This window comes from Dromaius novaehollandiae, chromosome 1 (assembly GCF_036370855.1).
Source record: "Dromaius novaehollandiae isolate bDroNov1 chromosome 1, bDroNov1.hap1, whole genome shotgun sequence".
In the NCBI taxonomy this organism is placed as follows: domain Eukaryota; kingdom Metazoa; phylum Chordata; class Aves; order Casuariiformes; family Dromaiidae; genus Dromaius; species Dromaius novaehollandiae.
In genome coordinates this window covers 41,295,904-41,320,430 of record NC_088098.1, presented here as the reverse complement: position 1 = coordinate 41,320,430, position 24,527 = coordinate 41,295,904, and the positions used below count along the sequence as shown (strand labels likewise).

Below are 24,527 nucleotides of genomic sequence, written 5' to 3'. Positions count from 1 at the left end.
TGAAGAATGAAGCTTTTCTCTTGATATTTTTTTTTCTAGTGATTAACCAGTCTTCCTGTTAAAAATTAGTGCCAAATTTCTTATTCTGAATTTTATAGCCAAAGACTCCAGCTCTTATTTTTCAGTGGCTGTATTTACACTGCCCTGGCTCTTCATAGCAGTAGCCTTCATGGAGTTTTTCGCAACAAGTAGTATGACTGTCCACAGTGTCTTGGCCTTGGCACATGCTCAGAGTTGTCATGAAAGCCCAGGCTGGGACACAGCATAGGAAGCTTCAGGTCTGTCCCATACCTACTGCAGCCTGTAAAGATTCACAGAGGACCCGGGGCAGAAGCTGGGCCCTCTGGGGCAGCAGCTGGTCCATACGTGTCCCATGCTGCTCCCAGACAGCGCTCCCACGCTCATGGCCTGTGTATTGGATGCATCCGACGACACTTGGCTTGCGCATGCACCATTTTCACTGATATTTCATAGGCACTCTACTGTTCAATATTTCCTAAAAACGTTAAGCAAGGACTTTTGGAAATAAGTTTTGTAAAACAAAAAAAAAGCCTGATAGTAACAGAATCCATACTAAGATAGTTACTTGGAAATTATGTAATCACCTTCAAAAAGATTATTTCATTTTCAGCAGTTTTGCTTGTAAGTCCCTGCATCTATCTTACTTTGACACTCTATTGTGAAGGAAGGGCATATTTATTTCATCCTGGGCAAAGCACCCACATAAGGCAAGGTTTGAGAGACATTTAAGTGCTACATAGTACTTGATAGCCACACAGAGGTGAATTTGACCTTGTGCATGCTGCTAGTACCCTCTGAATTTGGTCTATGCTGTCACTTCCTTAGCAAATCCAAAATACAAATTATTTCCATGTGCAAAATTTTACATTTAAGTCAGGTGGCCCTTAGCTAGATCACATTAACAGGCTTGCAGCTCAAAAGCTGATAAATTCCAAAGTTTATTAATATGAATGTTAGAATATCAGTCCTCACTTACCTCCTAGCCCATGAATTTGCTGCACTTTGTCATAATGCAAATTGTCAGTTTTCAGTCATCTGGCCAAGGTAGCATGAGTCAAGAGCAGAGCTTTCAGCTTCACCTTTTCCTCCACTTTGATTTGATTTGACTCTGAATAAGAATCTGTTAATTTTCTTTTTCTTGATCCATGTAATAACATAAATCCTTTTCCACATTCCCAAAATAAGCTTAAAATGTGAGGTTTGTATTTTCCATGAAAATAAAAATTTTAAAAAAAAAGAATCTATCCTGTGAACCTGTTTGGGGAGATTTACTCCATGGGTACAGGCTATGTTTGCAAAATATAACCTCCTGCCTGCAACTAGATTGCAAAAAAGCTTTATCATGCCAGAACACATACATGCGCTTACATACATACATATAGCCTGGTAAGAGCAAGAGCTAGCTAATTCTGGTATACAAAATTCCCTTGTGAAAAGAAACTCATAGTAATTATGGCCTTAGAATTAACCTGAGAGAATTACAGGACTGTTAAATCTCAGCTGACTACAGTAATGTGCATATCAAGCACAATTAACTTCTATATTAGCAGAAGAGAATGTTGTATTAAGTCAGTTTTCTTCCTTTTTACATAGAAAAAAGGATGTTGCCTTTGGTGAATTCCTAATAGTGCTTATGTCCTTTTCTTTTGTATTTTTTTATTTGTATAGTTTTTCCAAATATTAGGAGATGATAGAGAAAAAAAATCATGAAAACAAGGCCACATATTGTAGTGATCTGCATTTAAATTAAATCAATTAAATAAAGCAGAACATTGTGCTTAGATTTACCTGTAGAAAATTGAAGGTTTGGTCCCCAATCAACAGGCTGCTTGAAAATATGTCTAGCTAGATCTTTTTGTGGAATTAAGACTTTGAACACTGTAGTTATCATTTAGTTCCTTTCAATTCCACACAATGGCCCTTTAATGAGAATAGGTTTTATGTGTGCAACTGCAATTAGAATTTGACATAGCGTATTTGTGGCTACAACTAATCTCTGTCCTCTGCAGTAAGAGCAAATAGCTGTTTCTAATGATCTTCTTAATTACACACATTTTGGAAAAATGAATCCAATTGGACTAATTAAGGTCTTTTTTCTGTGTTATCTGTCTAATATTCTTGTATACTTAATGCTTTGAACTCCATTATATCCTAAATGTACATGATTTATTTCCTTACACTAGCTCTTAAGAATAATTTTAATATGATGCATTTAATTTCTTCTCTTCCTACTTCATCTATGAGAAATTAGCTGATGTAGTTAGTAGCTTGCAGACTGCTCTTTAATTCTTCCTCTCTGTCGGGCAAAGAAAACTGTATTCAGTATTTATTATTTGCTATTTTCTCATTCCAGTTCAGGAAGGAGAACTATTCAGTATTCTGATGAAGTCTAGGGTTGCATGCAGTATCCACCATCACTTTCTCTTGGCTACATAAAGATTAATTTTCTTTTAAAATCTCATTCCTTTACTGAATATATTTTTCCACTTACTTAAAGACCATTAGAAATAGTTAGTCAATACAAGCTTTTGCCAATATCTTTTATTCATGTTAAAAAAAAATCATGTTATGAAATTAGATATTTGGAGACTTCCTTCCTTTCTTATCATTACAAATGAATATATGTATTTATCCTAGAGGATACATAAGCCTTATTCAGATGTTCTGATGATGAAAAAATTGTATACAGTATATTTTATTGAGGACATAAATATTTTCTATTTCTAACCCATAATTTTAAAAGTTTTGTATTTTTAATATAATATTTTTCCTTTTGCCAGGTTTTTTGTATTCTGTTTTTCCCATACACCATAAGGATATTTCTATCAACTCGTTGTAAATTTTTAATCAAATAAAAATAGATCAGAGTCCCAATCCCTGTCTTATCTACACATATGGGCCCATCTATTACAATCTGAGATATAAGCATATACTCTCATACATGCAACTGCTCCCTGAACTCTGATCTCTTGCAGATATAAATATCCTATCAGATTAAATGTAGAATTAGGGTTTAAGGAAAGAACAGATAAAACACAGCAGAGGAAGAAAATACTACGTATCTTTAACAGTATAATATAAATCTAAGGGAAATCCTTATCTTCCTTCAATAAAATTATGATAAATTAGTTGTCTTATGAAAAGGTGAAAGCTAGAATTTAGAGATCGACTTTTTTCTGCTGAATTTTTTACTCTGAGGACAAGACCATGAGGAAGCAAATGAATATTCCTTAATCCTCTGCTCCTGGAACAGCCTTCAGGTCTCGTGGGTTATCCCCAGGTGGCATTGAACTGCAGCTGATTAAAGCTACCAGAAAATTACCTGTGCTCCAGTTAATCCCCCTGTTTATTCCTCCTCCCATTTTCAGAGGAGGATTGAGAGGAAGATGTAAGAAATGGGTGTGCTGGTTCAATAGACCCTGGAATGGCCAAAATGAAGGGTTTCTCCAGCAAAGGCGTTCAAGTCAGTCTTTGCAGTAGCTCAGTAGAAAATGAGTGTGACCAGAGATTTTTGCCCCGAAATCATGCATGCACATTCAAGTCTAGTGGTACTTCCATCAGATTTGGTAATTGTTTGAGTAGTTCTCTTGTCCTTTGTATATAATGCTAACCTTCGTTGTCCTTCCCTTCCCTTCCTTTTTTCTTAAACTTTCTGTGTATAACTTCTTTCTACTTCGTTTCCATCTACTTTTCTGTATCTCACTTTTTCTCCTCCTTTCTCCCATCTTTTCTGCTTATCACACACACAAGAACATACATACACGAAAACAGGCATATAATTTTCTTTTTTTTTTTATGATGGCAGTTAAAGGATGCTGAAGAAATTTTACTGTCAGTAATGGCATCCTGGTTTCTCCTACAAAAACCTTTGTCAATTATGTTGGCAGCAATAGGTTAGCTAGAGCGCAAAACACTCCCATTAATATTACTACTAAACTAATGTTAGTATGACTGCTCAAACTGACATACTATGCAGCATGAATAACAGTAACAAAAGCTGGCCATCTATGTGCATGCCATCTCCTGCATATTTCAGAAAAACAAGTCTAGCTCATTTATAATCACCAGAGGACGTTCTGCCAAAATATTGGTAAAGTGCATGTTGAAAAACAAATCTTGGTTCATAGTCCACTCTTATTTTTACTGTGTCTCTATGGTAATTTGCTACATTTGGATTTTTCAGGATTTTTGTGTTATACAAAAATCATTATGAAATTGTTCAAATTTGGGCAACATGCTTTGATTTGAAAATATTTTCCATACTCATGATGTTTGCAGATCTTTGGCACAAATATGTGCTGTAAGTGTGCTGTGCTGAGTGGTGCCTGATGTTTATCAACCAACACTGCTATAATGATAATATAATGATAAGTCAAAGACCAGTTAGAAAGATTTCCATAGTTATAACAGTGCTATTATTTTATCTATCATGATTTTTTTTGATGGACTGACATATATTCATTAACATTTGTGTGCTTTTTTTTTTTTTCCATTCATCTCTTCATCTCATGAAAAGCATATCTGGGTAAGTTAAAGCACCATGGCTGCTGAACGCGTTCATTTTCAGCACCATGTTTTATTTTCTATTTTTTCTTATTTGTTTTTGTTTTTCTGTGAACCTTCTATAACAAAACCATGCAAAAAACTAACCAAAACAAAAATTTTCAAAGTATTCAGACTAACTGTAATCCTTGAAAGCATACACAAATTCAGCACTTGCTCAGCAGGCCTTAACGTAGTAGATGAACTAATTGGAGATAATTATGACCTTTTTCTTCTTTTTAATAAATGCATTTGGAGGTGTTTCTGAAGCCTGGAATTACAAAAGCATTTAGAAGCTTGTCAGTGGGAAATCAGTAAGAGTAAAGGCCTAGATTCACAGATGGATGTAGGCATAAATCCTGTTGAATTAAATCACAGAGGACAGAGTCCTAAACGCCTTTGTAATCCAGAGTACACAAATCCCTTTTTTCTGTGGAAGCCCTCATGCTGAACATGTAGTACAATAGTATTTTCATTTGTGCATATGTAGCTTCACTATTTTCTTTTCACCAGTTCCTTTATTTTAAGTTTGGAGTTTTTTAGAATTGCTAACCTGATATCAAGTTACAAGAAGACTTTTAACTATAACATCTCTTCTTTGATCTACTCTGCAAATACTATTTTTTAAGTGTTTCTGAAACTCAGAAAGGAAATTTTCATGCATGCAATGTTTCTGAAGTATGTATGAGCTTTTCTGAAGTATGTATGAGCTATAACTTTCTAAAGCCTCCAAGAGCAGAAAAACTCAAAGAGAACAAGGGTTATCAAATCAGTTTAAAATGTATGATTATGGAATGGCTTTACAAAGCCAGATTTAATAAAGTTTAATCAACCTGGATATTTCCGAGGTCTCAAAGGGTGTAGGAGAGTACATACAAGATTGCAAAGTTGTGTATTATGCATCTATTTATTTCTTAGGCATTTTTATTATTTTTTAATAATACCTCTGCAGCTCTCATTTAAAGTTAAGGTCTTTATTTATCTTGCTTATTCAGCATTCCTGAACATGCTTCATTTAGCTTAATTCAGAAAAAGAACAGTGCCTTTCAGCTTGCACACACTTATAGTGTGCACCTATATAGAATCATTGCAGCATTATTAAATCTGCTTTCCCAAACTGTGTTATCTGGGCTGTTATTAAATTTAAGGGTACACTTCCTTGTTTTGTTGATTTAAAAACATTTTTATTATTAACATCCTGATTTATGCCTATTTGCATTTCTCAGTTATTCTTCTCTGAAAGTTTCTTAAAATTGGATATGTACGTTTTGTAAAAATGGGAATTGAACTTCACTGCTTTCTCCCAGTCTGCCTCTTATACCAAGTACCAAAAAGGAGAAAGAATGATGACTTTACATGATTTAAAAGCAAGGTCATTTAAGATCAAAAGTTGAGATAAGATCTTACTCCATTTTTACTTAGTGAAGTCTTTACAAGTAAGATAGACCTTTTTAGATTAGACTAAATCAACATTATGTGGCAATATGAAGTCCGAGTCTCTATTAGAGGTTCTTTTTTCGTACATCTCATGAAATGTGATGTAGAATAAGAAATGGATAAATGTACACAAAGTTTTCATAATGTCATTTTTATAAGCCATTGGAAACCTGGCTTGAATTAGACTTTAAAAATATTTATAGTCTTTGAGGAAATAAATGGATAAAATATAGCTTTTATATATATTAGATGTTTAACCTAATGATTGATTTATACGAATTCAGCTACCTCGTTTTGTCATGTGCTGACATTAGCTACAGGATTCTAGCCTCCTTTAAATATTGACAATATTTTAAATGGCAATAGCAAAAATAAAAAGCTAAAGCCAACTTAATTTCTTAGAAGTCCTCTCTTCTGAATTTTGGAGTCTTTGAATGTGAGTATGTTAGATTTGCACATGGTGTACTGACTGTCATTCTACCAGAGAGACACAGATGTGTTTAATCTTAATTTGAATTCATAGGATTACTCAGATGAACACAGCATATTTTTTGTCTATTACCGTTTGTGAAACCAATCATGTGTAAAATTTGGTTTTAAATTAGACATTTTAGTACTTATAATAATAGTGATGATGGTAGTTATAATAGTAATAATAATAATGGAGGGTCTGCTAGGTTCTTTCATCAGGTATTACTCTTTCTTCTGTTGTCTTTCTGAAAAAACATCAATGAGTAAAGGCCATTTCATAGGAATCTAAATCACCTGTTAGCCAGAAGTTCTAAATTAATTCTGCTTGTACTTTACTACTAACATAATTTGGCCTTTGATTTCACCATGTCTCATTTTCAATTTTTCTCACATTATAATTTAGAGACATTATAATTTGTAGCCCTGAGAACTCTTTATGTGAACCCTACTACAACTACCATAGTAAATGCTGATATTGGCAGAAATATGAAGATCTGTGCTGAAACATTGTAAAAATTCAGATTTCATCATGACAATGTCTGGACTTGCTTTATATACTACGCAGAGTGTTTGAATGATGTATATAGAACATCCTAAACTGTTATTTTTTGTTTGCCTCATGGGGGGAGCATCATCTTCATGGAGAAAATTGAATGTCATTGAATGATGTGTTTAAAGCCAGATTTTGTTAACTTCCCACACAAGGTCTATATAAAGAATATTCTTATCTTTTAAATAAAGTTCATTAAGCTTTATGCAATGAGTTGGTGAGGGCTGCTGATACAGAGCTAGTATTTGCCCTGTGTAAGGGAAGAATATATAGGAAACAGGAAATTTCATGGATTATGACATAGTTTTCACTCTCAGCATTCATTCCTCCCTCCCTTTGTTCCCATGCACCTGTGATGTCCAGATGGATATTGGAGCATTCATAGTACCATAGTATGAGACAGTTACACTTTCAGCTATTCTTTACGTTGCTCGTATTAAACACAGTTTGGATGTAGTAAAGCAAAAGTAACAATCTTGTGGTATGTTGATGACAATTTGGCCAGTCATTCCTGGTTCTGGGAATAATGATGCTAAAGAAAATGGCTTTGAAGCATTCTGTCTGAAACAGATAAATACAAGCCTCTCTCAAATTTTGGATGAATGCTAAGTGATGATGTTCATGAAATTTCCTTGCTCTGCAAAACCAGGCTCAGAGTGAGGAACATGACTAATGACATATTTTAAATAGCACATTACAGTTATTCCCACAGAGTCTCCAGGAAGAGGATTTTATTCTTCAACAGCAATAATGTTATCTTTAAAAATATGACTTTACTTTGGAATTCAGTCCAGTGGTAGTAAGTGGTTTAAAGCTTTATCTGCAAAATAATACCATTTATAGCAAAGTCTAATTAATGTCAATTCTTCCTTATCAGCTTGTTTTCATATGTTACTAAAAAACTAAATGAGCATGGAAATAATTACATTTTAATTCTCTACCTCCTTACCAATGCAAAATGGACACATTATAACATACAGTAAGTACTTTTCTGACAAAATCTTAGGAGAGGAATATCCCCACATTTCCCAGCCAAGCAGCTTCCGAATTAGCAGAACTGTACCATGCTGTTCACCATTGCTAAACCTTGCCTTTGTAGAGAAAGGAAGAAGGAGAGATGAGCTCTATTTTGCCACTCATGTAGGTTATTTGTCTCTTCTTCCCCTTCTGATCAGTTGTCTGGTTTTGTAAGGAAGATGGAGCTGCAGGGGCCACTGTTTGCAATTGGGGATTTCCTGTCACTAGGCCCAGCAAGCTGCTGACTATCCCACAAGAACATCAGTACATCCAGGCAGTTCTAAAATATCCAAATTCTATTCTAAAATATTCAAATTACCAATTCATTTTTCTGACGATTTTCACTATTGATCAAAATAATACATACTTTTCCTACATTTATGACCTGTTGTGGTAGAGAGGTGTTTTTTTCTCTAATGTTAGTTCATATCGAAAGATAAGAGTTTGCTATGACCACCAGCTACAGATATCTCTTTTGGTCAAGAAGCAGAAGTTCTGGTTTAGAAAATGAAAGTTAAGGGTATGCAGATCACCTAATGTTGCACATCAAAATAGCTAAAGAACAGTCTTGGAAAATATAATTTATATAAACTTTAATATTAGAAAGGTGTTTAAATGAAATCTCTATGGGAAGGAAGTATAAGTTCTGAAGTATAAAATGATTTTAAGGGAAATAAATATTATAAAAATCCTGTTAGTATTCCACTGAGTTAAGTGAGGCACAGGCCTTATGATGGCTACATTCCCCATGCACTGGGTGCACGTAATGAAGTTTAGCATTACAGTAAATATATTTTGAAACCAAAACACTTTTTTCTTCTCCTTCCCAAGACCTTTTGGATTAGAAGTTTATCAGACTGTAGTCTTTGGCTATAGCATTTATGTAAAGCATGCCCTTTCTGGCCCAGTCCCATTTTCTTCAGTCAAAATCAATAACCAGAGCTATATTTTGCTTTAGCTCTGGGTGCCAGATGGTCTCTGAAGTAATAGAAGTGCTTTCCTACTCTGAAAATATATATTTGTTTGAGAAGCACTTCAATAATGCTGAGTCTCCAAACCAAGCTTGAGGCTTTCAAGTGTAACGAAGTCCCGTGGAACTCCCTACAAACACTTCCTGTGTCATCCCAATAGAAGGGGAGTAGATTTTTCAGGGAAGCGAGAACTTAAGTGATGCGTGGGACAACGCCTCTTCGGTTCCTGCAGTCACACAGGGATTTTATCCATCGCGATAGCCAACCCTGCTCTTTCAGCCCTGGTGGGAGAAGACAACAGCCCGGATAAGGGAAAACGTTAGCTAATGCAGGTTGCTGTGGTGTCTGCAGTGGGCAGAAGGGGCCAGGGCTGGCTTCAGGTGGTGCTGGCCCGGCAGGGGAAGGAGCAGATCCTGCTGCAGGGTCCCTGCTCTCCCCGAGGGCTGCAACCCAACTATGTCACCTACACGTAGCAGCGAGGCATGTGTACCCGTGTCTCAAGTGCTGCTATGCTGGGCAGCCTCATCTGTGGGCTTGTATTGGCCTTCGGTAGTTTTCTCTCTGGGAATACAGGATTCCCGCACCTCCACCAGCTACTGGAGGTGACCTGTTGTTCACGCACCAGAGGTGCTCTTTCTCACTTGACTGGGGATTTTGCTTTTGCAGAAAGTAAGGCTGGTGTTGGAGCGCTGAGTGACAAAGGTGAGGTGTGCTGCAAAAGACATGGGAGGAGAAGCCAGATAAGCTTCAGTAAAGCTGTCAAGTCCTTGTAGTATTGTATATTGCTATAGAAGAAACATAGCAACTAAAGCAGCTGTCTTTCTATCAATATACAGAGCAAGGCATTTAAACAAATATGCAAAATTGCTATTTGGGTTCCCTTTTCTATTAAAACCAAATTCTCTCACAGTCTGGTCCCTCAGGAGTGCAAAAATCCCCAAAGGAGCACTATCTACAAGTAAGATCACTCCATCGCTTTTGTCTGCTGTGGTTGTGTAGTACATATATTTGAAGAGCTGCTGCGGCAGGGAAGCATTGCCAAGGGATCTGTGAATCACAAAGGCTGTAGTAATAAAGGAGGAAGGAGCAAAATTGAAGCTATAATTCCAAGACTTTCTTGTTATGAGGGAATGTAAGCAAATTTTAATGTTACATTAGCATAGTCCCTGTCTAATATGTTTTTCACTATTGCTTGTTGCTGAGAGCGTTCTTTTGTGTTTCTCTCAGCAGGAGGCAGCTAAAAGTACTGTGTTTAATATCAAAAAAAAAAAAAAAAAAAAAAAAAAAAAAGACTTTTGAAGGACTGCTCCTTCTGTGCTACCACAACGGGTTATTTCTGTTCTGCACTACAACAGCAGTCTGTTAGATGTCCGGGCAAATCATTTAACATATTTAGTGCAGAGAATTTTCCTGATAGTTTAGATGACTGACCTGTACATAACTTTACCAAATATTTAATTCTGCTGTATTAAAATTGTATTTTAAGCTTTGAGAACTACATATACAGTAAATGACTTTTTTTTCTATAAGCAATTAAAAAAGTTTTTAACATGAAACTAATAAAGCTACAGCCAGCTCTTAATTAGACATGGATGATTTATTTAAGATGCAGAACAGCTGTACTCCAGAGATCTGAGAATTGTGCATAGCTAGTCCAGCAGGGTTTAGTGTTTCAAACACAGAGAACTTTTAGACACTGCTAACATCCAAGGTTAGCTCAGGTCTAGGATTTGGCAGTTTCTGTCTGAATAAAGCCTTTCTGGGTCAGTGTCAGAGCACAGCTAAGCCAGTCCCAGGAGGAATCCCTCAGTTTTCTCTTCCCCATTGGCTCTGTTATCTGGCTGATCCTTTTATGTTGGGTATCCCAATGCCCTATTGCTTCAGGAAAGGACAGACAGAAACCTCTCCTTTTATATGCTAGGTGTTTAAAAGAATGGCAAAATAAACCAAAAAAAAAAAAATTTTGAAAACAACTGGGCACAGAATAAGGAATATGTTCAAAAAGGAGAAAGAACTACATTGCTTGTTTTTGTTGTTTTTACAGCTCTGTGCCTTTTAAAACAAAAAGGTTACTAACATAAAGGCAACTCATTGTGCTTCACTGTTACCTTTAACAGCAAGGCATGATTGGGTCTGTATCATCCCTACACATACTTGTGCATACTTCACATTTTTTGACCCATTTTTAGGCATGAACTTCTGGAAGAAGCTCGGAGAAAGGGTTTGCCTTTTGCACAGTGGGATGGGCCGACAGTGGTTGCCTGGCTGGAGGTAAGTGTGAAGTCCCTCTCGGAAATGTGGCTCGTGTTTGTGGGCTGCTTCTGTGTGCTTTGTCCTTATAAATTCTAAAAGAGGCGATTAAAAAAAGTCTCTTCCTCTCCTCCTGTTCCCTGTGGCATGAGCACTAAGCAGATTTGGATGCTAGACAGTATGATTCAGAGACTAGAGCTGACAAAAGATAGACAGGATTACAGGGGAACAGAGACAGGAAGAAAAGGTTTTATTATCACTAGAATGTGCCCTACTATTGAAACTGCGATCGAACTCCCAATTTCTGAAATCTCGTAACATCTCAGTCCCTAAATGTCTGTGAAATCCACAGCCTGTGTTTATGTAGGATGGTGTGCAAAGGAAAAAACAAAAATTAGGTGTTAAATTTTATTTGAGGTTAACACAAAACCTACGTCTTCAGAATTTTTGAATGAATTTAAAGGACTTGTAATGTTCTGACCTCTTAATCAGCCCTTTCTCATTATATTTTTACTTGGATATCATTCAAAACAGAAAGAGGTGTTCCTTTAGGCACTCTCACATGGGATGTGAAAGATCCATGCTGAAATCTCTCTGATTTGAATGAGGCAGATCCTTCATCTCTGAAATTTGATCTAGCTGCAGAGGGCTCTCCTGTGTTCAGAGCGGATGGTCTGTCCTTATCTCACCTATTGCATCTGTTCCACTTTTAGAGAAAATAAATATTTGTTAGAGAAGGTGGCAAAAAATTGTTCCATATTTTGAGGATTGCATCTCTGGGATTTCGGCCCCAACTCTAGTGAATGCACTGTGCAAAATAGAATATCTTCACCAGAAGACTTTGTAAAATGACTGCCACATGCCACAGCCAAATGAGAGGGGCATTTTCCTGGCAGTTATTCAATCCCCAGATTATTTCCAGGGATGTGAATCAGGAAAGAAACGTAAGTCCTAATGTCCCATTCCTGTTCTAAGTTAAAGATAAAAGGGGGCAAAATCACATCCTCTCTCTGTTGTGAAGCCTGCCTAAACCCCCTTGTGAATTCTTTCTCTCTCCCTTGGCTGCCCTCAACATCTCAGTGAGTCTAAATGAATGGATTTTGGAACATATCTGGAGACACTTTATTCAGAAAAGCTATCCACCACATTTCACAAAAAGACATGAACTGTTTCAGGTGAAGAAACCATTCCAAAAAAAAAAAAAAAAAAAATCTTATCCAGATCTTGAGGGGAGGAGAAGGCAGAAAGTCCTTCCTTTCTCATACTTGTACAGAGTCACTCTTACACAGCTTGATGCAGCTACAAGCTCTTTGCTGGCTCCAGAAACAAGTGTCTGTACCATGGATTTATAGTCCCACCTATTCGGATGACTGTTGTGAGTGCCATCAATTTGCTGGGTTTTTCCCTGCTTAAAAAAAAAGATAACTCCCTCTATAACTTTAACAGAAGTACCTAGAAAATGCTATATGAAATGCTCAGGTGACAAACTCAAGATAGATTTCATGCCATCTAATTGTAGCTATGTGAATGAGTCGTCCCATTTTAAGATAGCATCTAAAAAAGAAAGATGGGTGAAAAACACATCAGTGTGTTCAGTCAGTCTTTCTGGAAGTAGCTACTCTTCCCCACTGATGACAGAGACAGTTTAGTCTTCATACATAATTTTAGATTGGCTCAGAGATTAACCCTGCCCCTAATGTTAGGAAGTGCCCCCTCTCAAGCTCCCCCTCTAGCCTTCACTCAGCGCCCCGGTGCACATCCACTGTGTTGTCTGCAGTTTTGAGATGATTTACCAGTTGGGGATATCTTAGAAGATTTACCCTTGCTAACGGTTTGAACTTTCTCCTGTTGAAATCAGTAAGAAGTGTGTGCCCAAAAGCACAGGACCTAGTATACTCAGGGAATAAATAAAGGATGGGGAGCTCCACAAAATGTTTGCATCTCATAGTTGTTGAAGGTGCCTAATGAAAAAGATGAAATGAAAAGTGCAGAAAGGCATTTGGACATTATCTTGGAAAATGGGATGATATTTTCCTTCCTTCAAAAGAAACAATCTCTGTTAATAAGGAAGATTCATTATATTGATTTGGCTACTAAATGACTTTTTCAGATAACTCTGAGAGCCAGATTTGTGTCAGTCAAGAATAGTCACTACTACAATCGAAACTGGTTGTCTGGAAAGGTGAACGTACAAAGGCCTGTACATTTCTCAGAAAAAAATGTCCTTTGATGTCTTAAACGGCGATTCAAAATTTGGAGACAGTTTGGAGACAAGTTGAGCCCTAATCTTTTTTTGCTTCAGTTCTTAGCTGCAAAATAGGATATGCTTCCCATTGTCTGGGAGAGGGGCTGTAAGAAGAACTTAGTGTATGTGAACTTCTTCGGAAATATGATGAGAGCAGCGCAGGAGTGCCCACGAGGAAGTATATGTTGTTGTATTCAATGCAGGTTGCATACTGATGATAAAAACGTATGAGGGCAGAAGTATTGAATTTATTCAATGAGCATCAGTGCATGCAGTCAGCAGACGGGCACTGTGTGTTTCATACCCCCCTGGGGAAAACATAGTATATGATCGTGGAATATAAGCCCAAATTTAACATTAAAAGAGCAAAAGGGCAAAGTTAAAATAGTGGATATGGTTGCCATTGTGATATTTTCATACTTTTCAAGGCTAAACTTTTCAACCTTAGCATTTATTCTGGTTGTCTGTACGTAGCATAGGCATTGTTGAGGTACATTTTAAGAACTGGGAGTTTCCTTAACTAACTCTGGTAAAGTATGTCACTCCTGATATGTGGATCTCTCTGCCTAGAACAATGAACATGTCCTCTTCCTGGAGACTGCGTTGTCTAACTGAATGGCCATTTTCTGATAGAGACAGCTGTTTATTAAAGAACTAATTTAGCTAACGAGCAGCAAACATTTGAATCTATTTCTTCAGGGTGAACAACTCCCACTATTAAAGCTTTCCTACTTTTCAAGTGCATGTAGGAAACAATTTAACGTCAAATTAAGCAAGGATATTAAGTATATTTTAAAGCTATGCACAGTTTTCTTATGGTCATTTGTTTAAATACAGATGGATGTGATCTACGTAATTTTTGTTTTAATTTTTTGACTGTCACAGCCACATGAAATTTTATTTCATTACAGTTGGGGGGAAGTGAATCGTATCTTTAAGGTTCAAAATAGCATTGGATGGAGTGCAGTCGTTCATCCCATCAGTGGGAAGGACTTCTCAGAACATAATGCAGTCATTCCTCAAGCTTTCTGATATACCAGGAGTCAGTACAGAAAAGCCTGTATTAGCCATTTTGGAGTCTTACATTCCTGTGTGTTTTCTCTGTGACATAAAAATGATGAGTATCTTCAGTAAGTATTTCCCAGATAAGATTTAGACTTGTTAATAACTGCTCGGTATTTCACTATCCCATTAGAAATCAAATTAAAAAAACTTTCTGTTTGTCTCTGCTTTCCAGATTTATTGTTAGTTTTTCTGGTGGCATATTTTTAATAATTTGGTTGACATAATGTTCTCTTTTAGTGAGCCATTATTAAGAGTAAAATCTGAAAATCATGTAAACAGCTAATTCTGAGTGGCCTTTTTGAGATGCACAGAGAGATAGAGGTCTCAGAGACTTCATTGAGGGTCACATATGCTCTATCCCACTGAAATTCAAACACAGGTAGTTGGTAATGGCTATCTACCCAGAATTAATAGAAACTTCTGAAAATGTAGGGCATAGTGACTACCATCACATAGTATCAGTGTGTTGTAGGCTGATGAATCAGTTTCCAATAGGATAAAATAAGATGCTACTGTAAGCCATCAGTAATTAATCAGTACATTTGAAAAGTGCTTTTGATAATTCATATTTGAAGGAATATTATACCATACAGTGAAGTACAACAGATTGATACTCAAAATAATTATGTAGATATACAAATATATACATATATTTTATGTATACATAAGCATATATACCCATGTACATTAAGGGTTAAGTAGTGAAGGGTGATTTATGTACTACAACACTCTGTCACAAAATCTAAAATACTAGCTGTTTTGCTGTGCAGTGAAAATCTTAAATCATACATAACGCTTCCCCATCCCAATGGGGAGAACTATATACTAAAAGAATGTAATTCACAGCACCAACACATGTACGACAGTGATTTGGAAAATGGTGAGGAGAGAGGGCAGGCGAGGGCTACTCTCAGGAGAGAAGTATCTTACTCTCCCAGGTTTCACAGTTGTCAGCTGTCCCCTGGAGTTAAGCACCTAAGTAACTCTGTCCGCCTTTTTGATTATGTTATCCCCCAAAATCTCAGTGGTTGTGGCATTCACTGCTTATGTCCTTCTTTTCTCTACAGCAGAATGTGTTTCATTCTGTGACAAAAACCTCCCACAGGTATGTGTCCCTACTGTGGAAATTACGTCCTTTGGGAGAAAAGATCTGTAGACACGTGCAGGCATAGGAACGAGGCAGCGCAAGATGAGAAAGCAGAGGAAACCTAGCAGAATTCATACTGAGCGGGTGCCAGGCAAGGCTGCTGGAGGTGGAGAGACCCTCTTACAAGGACAGACCGAGAGGCTGTGTCAGTGCAAGGCACTGCTGCTAACCTAAACTAGTAAGATTAGAATAAGGAAAGGAAAAGAGTGAAGTGGCAAGTATGTATATCTGCTGAATTCAGAGGTGACGTAGCTGTACTCACATTTTGATGACAGGGATTTCTAGCTGGAGTGTAACACCCTATGAGACAGGTCCCAGATCTGCAGTAAGACAGATCTGACTAGGTTGAGCATCTGCACTGCACTTGGCTCATTTGTACTAAGAAAATAAAAGCTGAGAAAGATAAGCTTGTGCCCCACAGGCAGCCTATAGGGACTAACATGGAAAGAGAGAGAAAGCTATTTTAGCACAACAGTAAAAAAAATGAGTTAATAAGTTCCTATTTGATTGTTTTATGTATGTGGTAAGACTGTCAAACAGCTTTCCAGCAATAGTGCTTTGTGCCAGTCTTTGCTCTTTAAAGGCCCAGGAAAAGAGTAGCCCAAGTGGTGGAGATGCATAGCTCAGAAAGAACTCAAAACATCCCTTGCTTTAAATTTGTTTGCAATGAAAGCAACAGAAAGCGTTGATACGAAGTCATGGCAATTTCAAAGGTTCTGAAACAATATCATATTATTAAAGATTATGATGATCATTCTCATTTGTGTGTATTATGATGCTTATTCAGGTTGATAGGTGCCTTGATGACTAATTTCATGAGATGCAGCATGCTTGAATGGGTGTATTCTTTATCTCAACAGCTCTGGCTAGGAATGCCAGCTTGGTATGTTGCTGCCTGCCGTGCCAACGTGAAGAGTGGAGCTATTATGTCTGCTTTGTCTGATACTGAGATTCAAAGAGAAATTGGGATCAGCAATCCTCTTCATCGCTTGAAACTCCGCCTCGCAATCCAGGAGATGGTATCTCTTACGAGTCCATCAGCACCTCCAACATCCAGAACAGTGAGTCATGTTCAACTAACTTTTTTTCCCACTTGCCTCTGTAAGAGTCTGCAGAAAGACTCTTGTAGCACAGGAGCAGCTCATAGCTTGGGTAGCAGACACTTCAAAATCAGTGTGAACTGTCCTATAGAGATGCAAAGTACCTGTTCGTCACAGTCTTGATTGTCGATCACTGATATTTTTCCTTTAGTGCATATCTTCTTTTTAAGTTGTGCTTTTGATTAACCTTGATGTAACCTAAATGATCGGTACTGAGCATTATTTGTAATTTTGCTTGTATTTTTGCCTTTCTCTTCAAGTCACTTCTTCCAATGAAATCAAATTGTGTTTCTCACTCAGCCTTTTTGGCAGGCTGTTTCTATGCTCCTTTTTTTGCATCCTTTCAAACATTACCTAGTCGGAGTCTGCTGACTTTAGTTTCTTCATGCTTTTCATTTTAAGAGCAGCAGTAAATGGAGGTGAGAAGGGAGAGTCTGGAAGGAAACAGTGGAGCCTTCTGGGGGGAAGGGAGAGAAAAGAGGAGGGGATGGCAACAGAGAGAAAGGAGGCAACTGAAGAAGAAACACAGAGATACAGGTCCAAAAAGAAAGTGGCAAGAAGAGTAAGAAGTACACTGAGGGAGAGTGAGAATGTGTGTGCTATAGACAGAAAGCACATTTTGTTGGGCAATGAAAAATGTTGGGGAGAAAAAGAAACAAAGTAAAGAAAGAGGAGTTTGATGAGAGGCAGGTGGTGGTGGCTATGAAAGAGGCAACAGACACTGTAACAAAGATACCGAATAAGGAAAAAAATGAGTCATAGTCAGATGGGAAATACGGCAAAGAGGTGAAGGATGAAGACTACTCAAGTTGTTCAGATAAGACTTCTAATATTGAGAATATTATAATAATATATTTCCCCTCATCTCTAACCTTCATAGAATTTATAAAGAATCTTTTGGCAGGAGTTAGGGTTGAAATACCTTTAAGGGGTTTCAGCATTTGATCCAGAATCACTGAGATATGTAGGCAATTAAAAAGCTGGGCAACAGAAATCTAATATTCTTGTTGACTAGCATTTTATTGTCACATTGCTAAGATTCTTTAAAAATTACAGTTATTCATCTGATATTTTCTCCCCACAGAAAAGTTGTGTATCTTATAACCATGGTAATACTACGAACCATAATACAAGTGTTTTACTTAAGTAAAGCAGTATAAACTCAACGCAACTTTGAATTACTAAACAAATTTCATTACCTTTTTTTTTGATTCAAAGCGTAAGAGAACTGACACTTGTGACATGAGAAACCAATACATTCAAACTATAAATATTGGGAATAATTCTGCTTTGTTTCTGACTTCTCCCTGAGTAATTGGCAGCAGAAAGTCACATTGCTGTGGAAAGTGCATTTCTGAGTCCCAAGTCTTCCTGCCTTTCCTCTTCTCTGAAAAGGAATTAATTTACTTGAGCTCTCAGGAGAGCACAGCACCTTTCACCCTATGGGCACAGCAGGCTTCCACCCCCGCCTTCCTTGTCTCTCTATCCTAGCAATAATCTGACTGAAAACAATAGGATGGGGAAAAGTAGTTTTACAGATGAATTCTCTTGACATTTTTGATTTACAGAAATGTGTGGGAAGTAACGTTTATTTAGATTACAATATGAGCGTGTGACGTGCGCAGAACATTTAGACTGGAAAATCTTTCAGAACGGAAGCTTCCCTCCGACAGAGTTATGACCTCAAGGTTGCGTTTGCTACCCTTGTGCAAGACCTGCCTTCTAACTTTTACTCTATCCTTTGGTACTCTGCCAGGTTAAACATTTCATCCATCAGAGCTAGTTAAAATAACCCATGGCGCCTGTTCAGAGTCCTGTAAAGAAAAGAGACAAAGCCCGTTGTGTGAAGTTCTCTCTAGTTGCAGCTCGGTAGAGGCAAGGCCGTGGTTGTGCTGACGGTGATGCTATACGCTGTTAACTTACAGTGGTGCTGCCTTTCTTCTTTACCACTGCTTACCTAATGCGGATTGCACCTGCTTCCCTGCGGGCCTTCTTAATAGCCCTCAGGCAATGTTTGGGTGACCCATGAAGAAATGGAAAATCTCGCTGCTCCAGCTAAAACGGTTAGTCTTTCCAGTTTCATTTAAACAGTATTTCAGTGCTAGGAAGAGAAGAAAGATGTATCTGCTTTTACACAAATGCTATATCCTCTTCCCAAGCATGCAGTTAGAAAGTAGTGAAATTGAATTTAAGGGACAATTATGTCATTTCTCTGCAGAAGAATATACAAGCTGTACTGCAATCACAAAGACTGTAGCAACCTAAAAGCAGTATTGGAGTTTTACAGTACATTACAATTTCATTGCCAGTGTGAAACCTCATTTAGTAAAATGGACTTGTAGCCATTTCAGGTGCAACATATCCATTCATCTGCTTCTGATGAAAAGAAAGAAATAACTCAAGAAAAGCTTGAGAATGGTGCATAATCACAATTCAGTGTTTTCAGTAGAGTTGAGTCTTCCATGTCCATACCAGAGTATTCATGTTCTTTGATTTAGGACATGTGGAGTGTGTCATTTATTTATTTTTGGCAAATCTCTCCCTGCTTCACTGGGGACATAAATATATATTAATAGATTTTAGTCAACAGTTCCAATTGTTTTCTTTTCCTTGGAACATATGTTATTTTAAGTTTTGTTTTTAGCAGTTCATTACTTCATAACAATAACTCCCTAACAACAAAAGACGGTATAATCTTAACAGTGAGATATGTGAAAACCCTATCTTTAGTTTTGAAAACTTTGCAGTCAGCCTGATCCATAAATAGTGGGGGAAGGAGCTAAACCTAAATTTTAATGCAGTAAAGGCTGATTTCTTAGAATTTTATGCTTGTTCTACTATTTAATGTATTCTCACAAACATTCATGAATTCTCACCAGTATGTTGGTTGGGTTTTTTGTTTTGGGGGTTTTTTTTGTTTTGTTTTGTTTTGTTTTTTAACAACTAAGCTGCTTTTCAGTTTTATTATTGTTGGTAAACATAAATACCAATATAACAACACTCAGTTGGCCAGAAACAGAGTTGATCCTGGTTAACTGGCCAGGCAGAGCAATATATTTTTGTCATAAAAATATTACATAAAAGTTCCTTTACAATCTGTTCACAAAAACACAGCTTTTATTGTGAATGTTGCAATATATAAATAGAAACAAAAATGTTTCTCTAATATTTAACTTGGGAAAACAAATGACCATGTTTTGATTGGGAAACTATAAAAAGAGCTTGAGACAATGCTGTAAAGTTTCATCAGACTATAAAGATTTTATATCTTGAAAACCTAGCTAGATTTGTCCTACTAAGATTTTATGTTCTTCCTCTTAATTTGTAATTCTTCAGGTAGTTTAGCCCAGAGCATTGCCACTGACATGAGTTCAGATATTTTATCAGCACATTTTATGTGTGTATTTTCATTTGTACTAATATCAACATATGCATGAAAACCGCATCTTCTTTTTAACTCATTTTTATTGTCTTTTTACCTGCTTTACTAATTGCTTCCTGCTGATAACACAGAAAGAGTCTGAAGAAGGCAGCTGGGCTCAGGTATGACGCTTTCGCATGATTTTTCGAATGGAAAACAAGTAAAAGTGTAATTAACATTGCATCAGTAGGCATAGAAGAGTTTAGTATTGTGACATTATCACAATGATTGAATTATAATTAGTACATTTTATGGTTCTTCTAATACAAAGAAAATATTCTCTGGACAGCTTTGCTAGGTAAAGCACGAAGAGGTACGTTTGTTGCAAATATATTTCTAAAAAGAAATTGCTGTACGGCGTAATGAAATTGCTCTATAATTGCTCTACAGAGTAATTTTTTCAGGGCCTTAACACAGTCCTTGTTTAACAGGGCCAGCCGTTAATGATTTGTTAATGTCCCAGGGATGATAAGGAATTAGAAAATTAGAAAAATTAGAAAAGCTTGGTAAATCCACACTCAGAGAGACAGAGAAAGGCTAAATATTCCTAACCGGATACATTTTAGGGATATCTTCTGCGAGAAATCTACGAGAAGATATCTCTCATTTTAGAGATATCTTTGATTTTCCTCAATTTCCAGAGCAGTCTGTAGCAAAATATCCCATGAGGAGTTTGAGATTTAACATTTCTAAAATTATACAAGACATTTTTAGAAAAGCCAGAGGCACAATTGTATAGATCGTGCCTAAGTATCGGTCTACAAATACTCCTGTATAATTAGGAACAAAGTTTATCACTTTAGTTGTCACTTTAGTTGTCACTTTAGTTTAGTTTATCAAATATTAATATTCTTAAGCCTCTTTTTCTCTATATATAATACATGCACACCCTTGCACAGTCTTACTGCCTTTACTTAGGGCAATCCTTTTTCCTTCAAACTTTCACAAGAATTAGAGATGAGGGGATTATATTTTCCCCCACAGGAAATATACCCAACTCATAGTGTATTATCCTTTTTTCTGAATGCCAGGAGATGTACAGAAAAATAAAGATAGCTAGACTTGAAAATGTTGCTCAAAAACTGAGCACCATCTTTTTGAGAAGGTGTTAATCTTTATGAATTCTCTTTTCTGGTAAGCTTTAGCAGTAGCAAAATAATTAACAATAATGAGATTAGACTGTAAATATTTTGCATCTCAGCTATGCCACCCATATAAAAAGTAGTTCAACATGGGGGTTTTTTAATGTATTATTTTCTTCATGCTATTGAAATCTCAGCTCTACCTTAAAGCAGCTCTGTGCCTGCACACCAACTTCTGGGATGAATCTAGTTTGCTGCTATCTTGAAGAATTAATTTATTCAGCTCTGTATAGGATGCACTTACTTTTGAGCTGGTTACAGCTGAAAATATTTTGTTAACAGACTATATTAGGTCAGCTGCTCTGACTGATGCTGAAGGCAGGTCATGTAAGTTTGGCTGATAAACAATCGAAATTAACCTTTGTCTCTGAAGGACTACAGGTGTGTAACCAGGAATTGCATTAATGAGACCACTCGTTAGAACTTATTGAAGAAATCAAAGCCCCCATTAAAGGTTGGCCTAAACTTCAGCTGATTCACTGGGGCCAACTTTGTATTACCAAATTTAAGCCTAGCATAAGTGCTGTAGGAGTACAAGTTCTATTGAAAGCCAGGCAGATTATGAAACAAACACATTTTGATTGTATAATGTTTCCAGATTGGAACTGTAATTTCTTATTACAACAATTGTTAAAATTTTACAAAGCTAGAAAACAAAATATAGCAAAGTAAAAATATTGCTATTAGTAACAAATATCTCACAGTGGCTTACAACTCAAATGATAAAATAATGCAAAACCACAATGCTGTTCTTAGTCAAATTTGCTAAACTGAGAAGTCTTACTAGAAAGAAACGTAGTATATATTTTTGTCTTCATTCTGTGGTACAGGCTTAAACAATCTAAGCAAATCATTTGCCTTTTCTTTTTTTCTGTAGACCCTGGCTTATGGCGATATGAACCACGAATGGATAGGTAACGAATGGCTCCCCAGTCTGGGCTTACCTCAGTACCGCAGTTATTTTATGGAATGCCTGGTAGATGCAAGGATGTTAGATCATCTGACAAAGAAAGATCTGCGTGTGCACTTAAAAATGGTCGATAGCTTTCATCGGTATGTTTGCATAAAGACTACACATTTAAAGACTTCTGTATGTCTGATGTAGTGTTCAGTGCTGCACAGAACAAAAGCGCTTACTTTTTGTTGTTCTTGCTTGGCCAACCACACAGAAAGTAAGGGGCAGCAATCAGAGCTGAGAAAGGTTCCTTCAGAAAGAGCAACAGCACTGCAGTTTTGTCTCTCGTAACTTAAAAATCGTTATAGATAGTTCCAAAATAAGCAGGGGGCTCTTAATATATATAAAAAAGCCTTGATAGTACATAAATAATAATAATTTCTTAAGTGGTCTAAAGAGTCAGAAAATAGTAGACTAAAATCTGAGGGTCAGAGATCTCATAATAATGAGATGCTGTTGTGTGTAACACACAAAAGCTGTTGAGACTAAAAGCAAATTGACAGTTGGTCGAGTTATCTAAGGGGATAGCCAGGAAGCTAAACTGGAGACATGGAAATACAGTCATTTAGACTTTAGGGGGAATTATATGAGAAGAAGTGTGTGTGGGGGTCTTTTTGTGTGTGTGTTTTTTTTTGTTTTTTTTTTTTTTTTTTTTTTTTTTTTTACTCTCTGATTTGACACTTCTCTCTAAGGCTTGATTTGACAAAACATTTCAGTGGGCTCAAAAGTGTTGACCTCTTCTGAATACAATTTTTAATGCTTGGGTTTCTTACGTTAGGTCATTTATTCAAACTTCTTCATTTGGGTTTTGCCCATTTCATTTTTAAAGTCTGTGGAGCTCTTTTTATGGTTTTGCTCTCCCCATGTGCCTCAAGATTTGCTACATGAGTACCATGAAACACCTCATGTGAAATGCAGGAAATACATCCTAAATATGTTCCCATCTTCAAAATTATTTTATTAACTCTGTAAATGTTTCTCTTTAAATAACAGAACAAGCTTGCAATATGGAATCATGTGTTTAAAGAGGTTGAATTATGATAGAAAAGAACTGGAAAAGCGAAGAGAAATGAGTCAGCATGAAATAAAAGGTGATAGTTCCTGGGAATGAATACTGGGAATGTTTCTTCTTTTGAAGCTTCACACTATCAACCCCTTGTCATGCCATTTTAGCAAAGCATTTAAGCATGTGTTTTAAGTAAAACTTACATAAGTGCATCCCTCTTTTCAGAACACAAAAAAACCCTGCTCAAATTATGCACAGTTAAGTACTTTGCTAAATTGGGGCTGTAATTCTGTAATTCTGAATGGTGGTTTGATCTATATACATTTTGCTAAACTGGATTCTGGGGCAGATCTCATCCCAGCCTCCCTCATTCTCAGAAATAGAAGGCCACATAGCCTCAGTGGGACTTGCTGGGAGCAACACTGGGAAATCTGAGGACTAGGGACCCTAACGCTACATTCCTGCTTTTGAACAATCTTTGCCCTTGATTTCTTATTTCAAAATGTGTTTCACAGTCAAAGTTACTTGAAGAGGTGACCACTGAGGCCGTTGTTGGAGGAAAATTAACTCCTTTGAGTTTACAATTTAATATTTTGCTCTCCGTTAAGCTTTGATCTAAAAGGTTAGTTCCTAACAAAACTGGGCTTATTAGAAGATTTAATAGCTGGTTTAAAAGCTTTGTCTGTGTAAAGCTCCCTAGAGCACTTGCAAGCTCACCTATGGTGGTTCTTATATGTGATGATAAGGGTTTGTTTCACATCGTCAAAAGTGAATCCTTTGATTCCTTTAAGCATTGCAAGCTCTAGAGAATGAGAGCAGTTAATGTCTTTCAAGCACAATGCTGACGGGAAGAGCTGAAAAAAATGGGAACCATAGAGAAGGAGTGAATGGCTACCATGAAAGTGCGCACTTGCTTAACCCAGATGATGGCATGTACTAATGCAAAGACTTGGAGTGGGCCACTGAGGCCCCAGCATCAGTCAGCCTGGTCCAGTGTAGCTGGCGACTCAGCCGGAGGAATTGGTTACTGATCTCAGGTTCTGGTGTTGCTCCAGTGCTAACCCTCATCACGATAGGGGCTACTGGCCTTGTCCCAACCTTCACCCTATTACACATCCCCCAGTTAGACACAGTTCCTAGTGGGATTTGGTCTCAGTGATTCCTGTCTGCCACGCTGTGTTTCAGGC

The 24,527-nt window shown here is 37.1% G+C and overlaps 1 protein-coding gene across 12 annotated transcripts in view; it reads left to right on the top strand.

Moving 5' to 3' along the window:
• The window catches only part of PPFIA2 (PTPRF interacting protein alpha 2), a 351,928-nt gene that overhangs the window by 318,291 nt on the left and 9,110 nt on the right, over nucleotides 1–24,527 (top strand). For 10 of the 12 annotated variants that reach the window (XM_064509618.1, XM_064509631.1, XM_064509622.1 and 7 more), the window contains 6 exons: nucleotides 11,199–11,280; nucleotides 16,577–16,777; nucleotides 18,817–18,879; nucleotides 20,330–20,359; nucleotides 22,257–22,432; nucleotides 23,328–23,425. In XM_064509618.1, coding sequence (XP_064365688.1) covers nucleotides 11,199–11,280; nucleotides 16,577–16,777; nucleotides 18,817–18,879; nucleotides 20,330–20,359; nucleotides 22,257–22,432; nucleotides 23,328–23,425 — 650 coding nt within the window. The remainder of the gene's footprint in view (nucleotides 1–11,198; nucleotides 11,281–16,576; nucleotides 16,778–18,816; nucleotides 18,880–20,329; nucleotides 20,360–22,256; nucleotides 22,433–23,327; nucleotides 23,426–24,527) is intronic. The other 2 variants (XM_064509675.1, XM_064509646.1) reach the window with 1 other exon arrangement.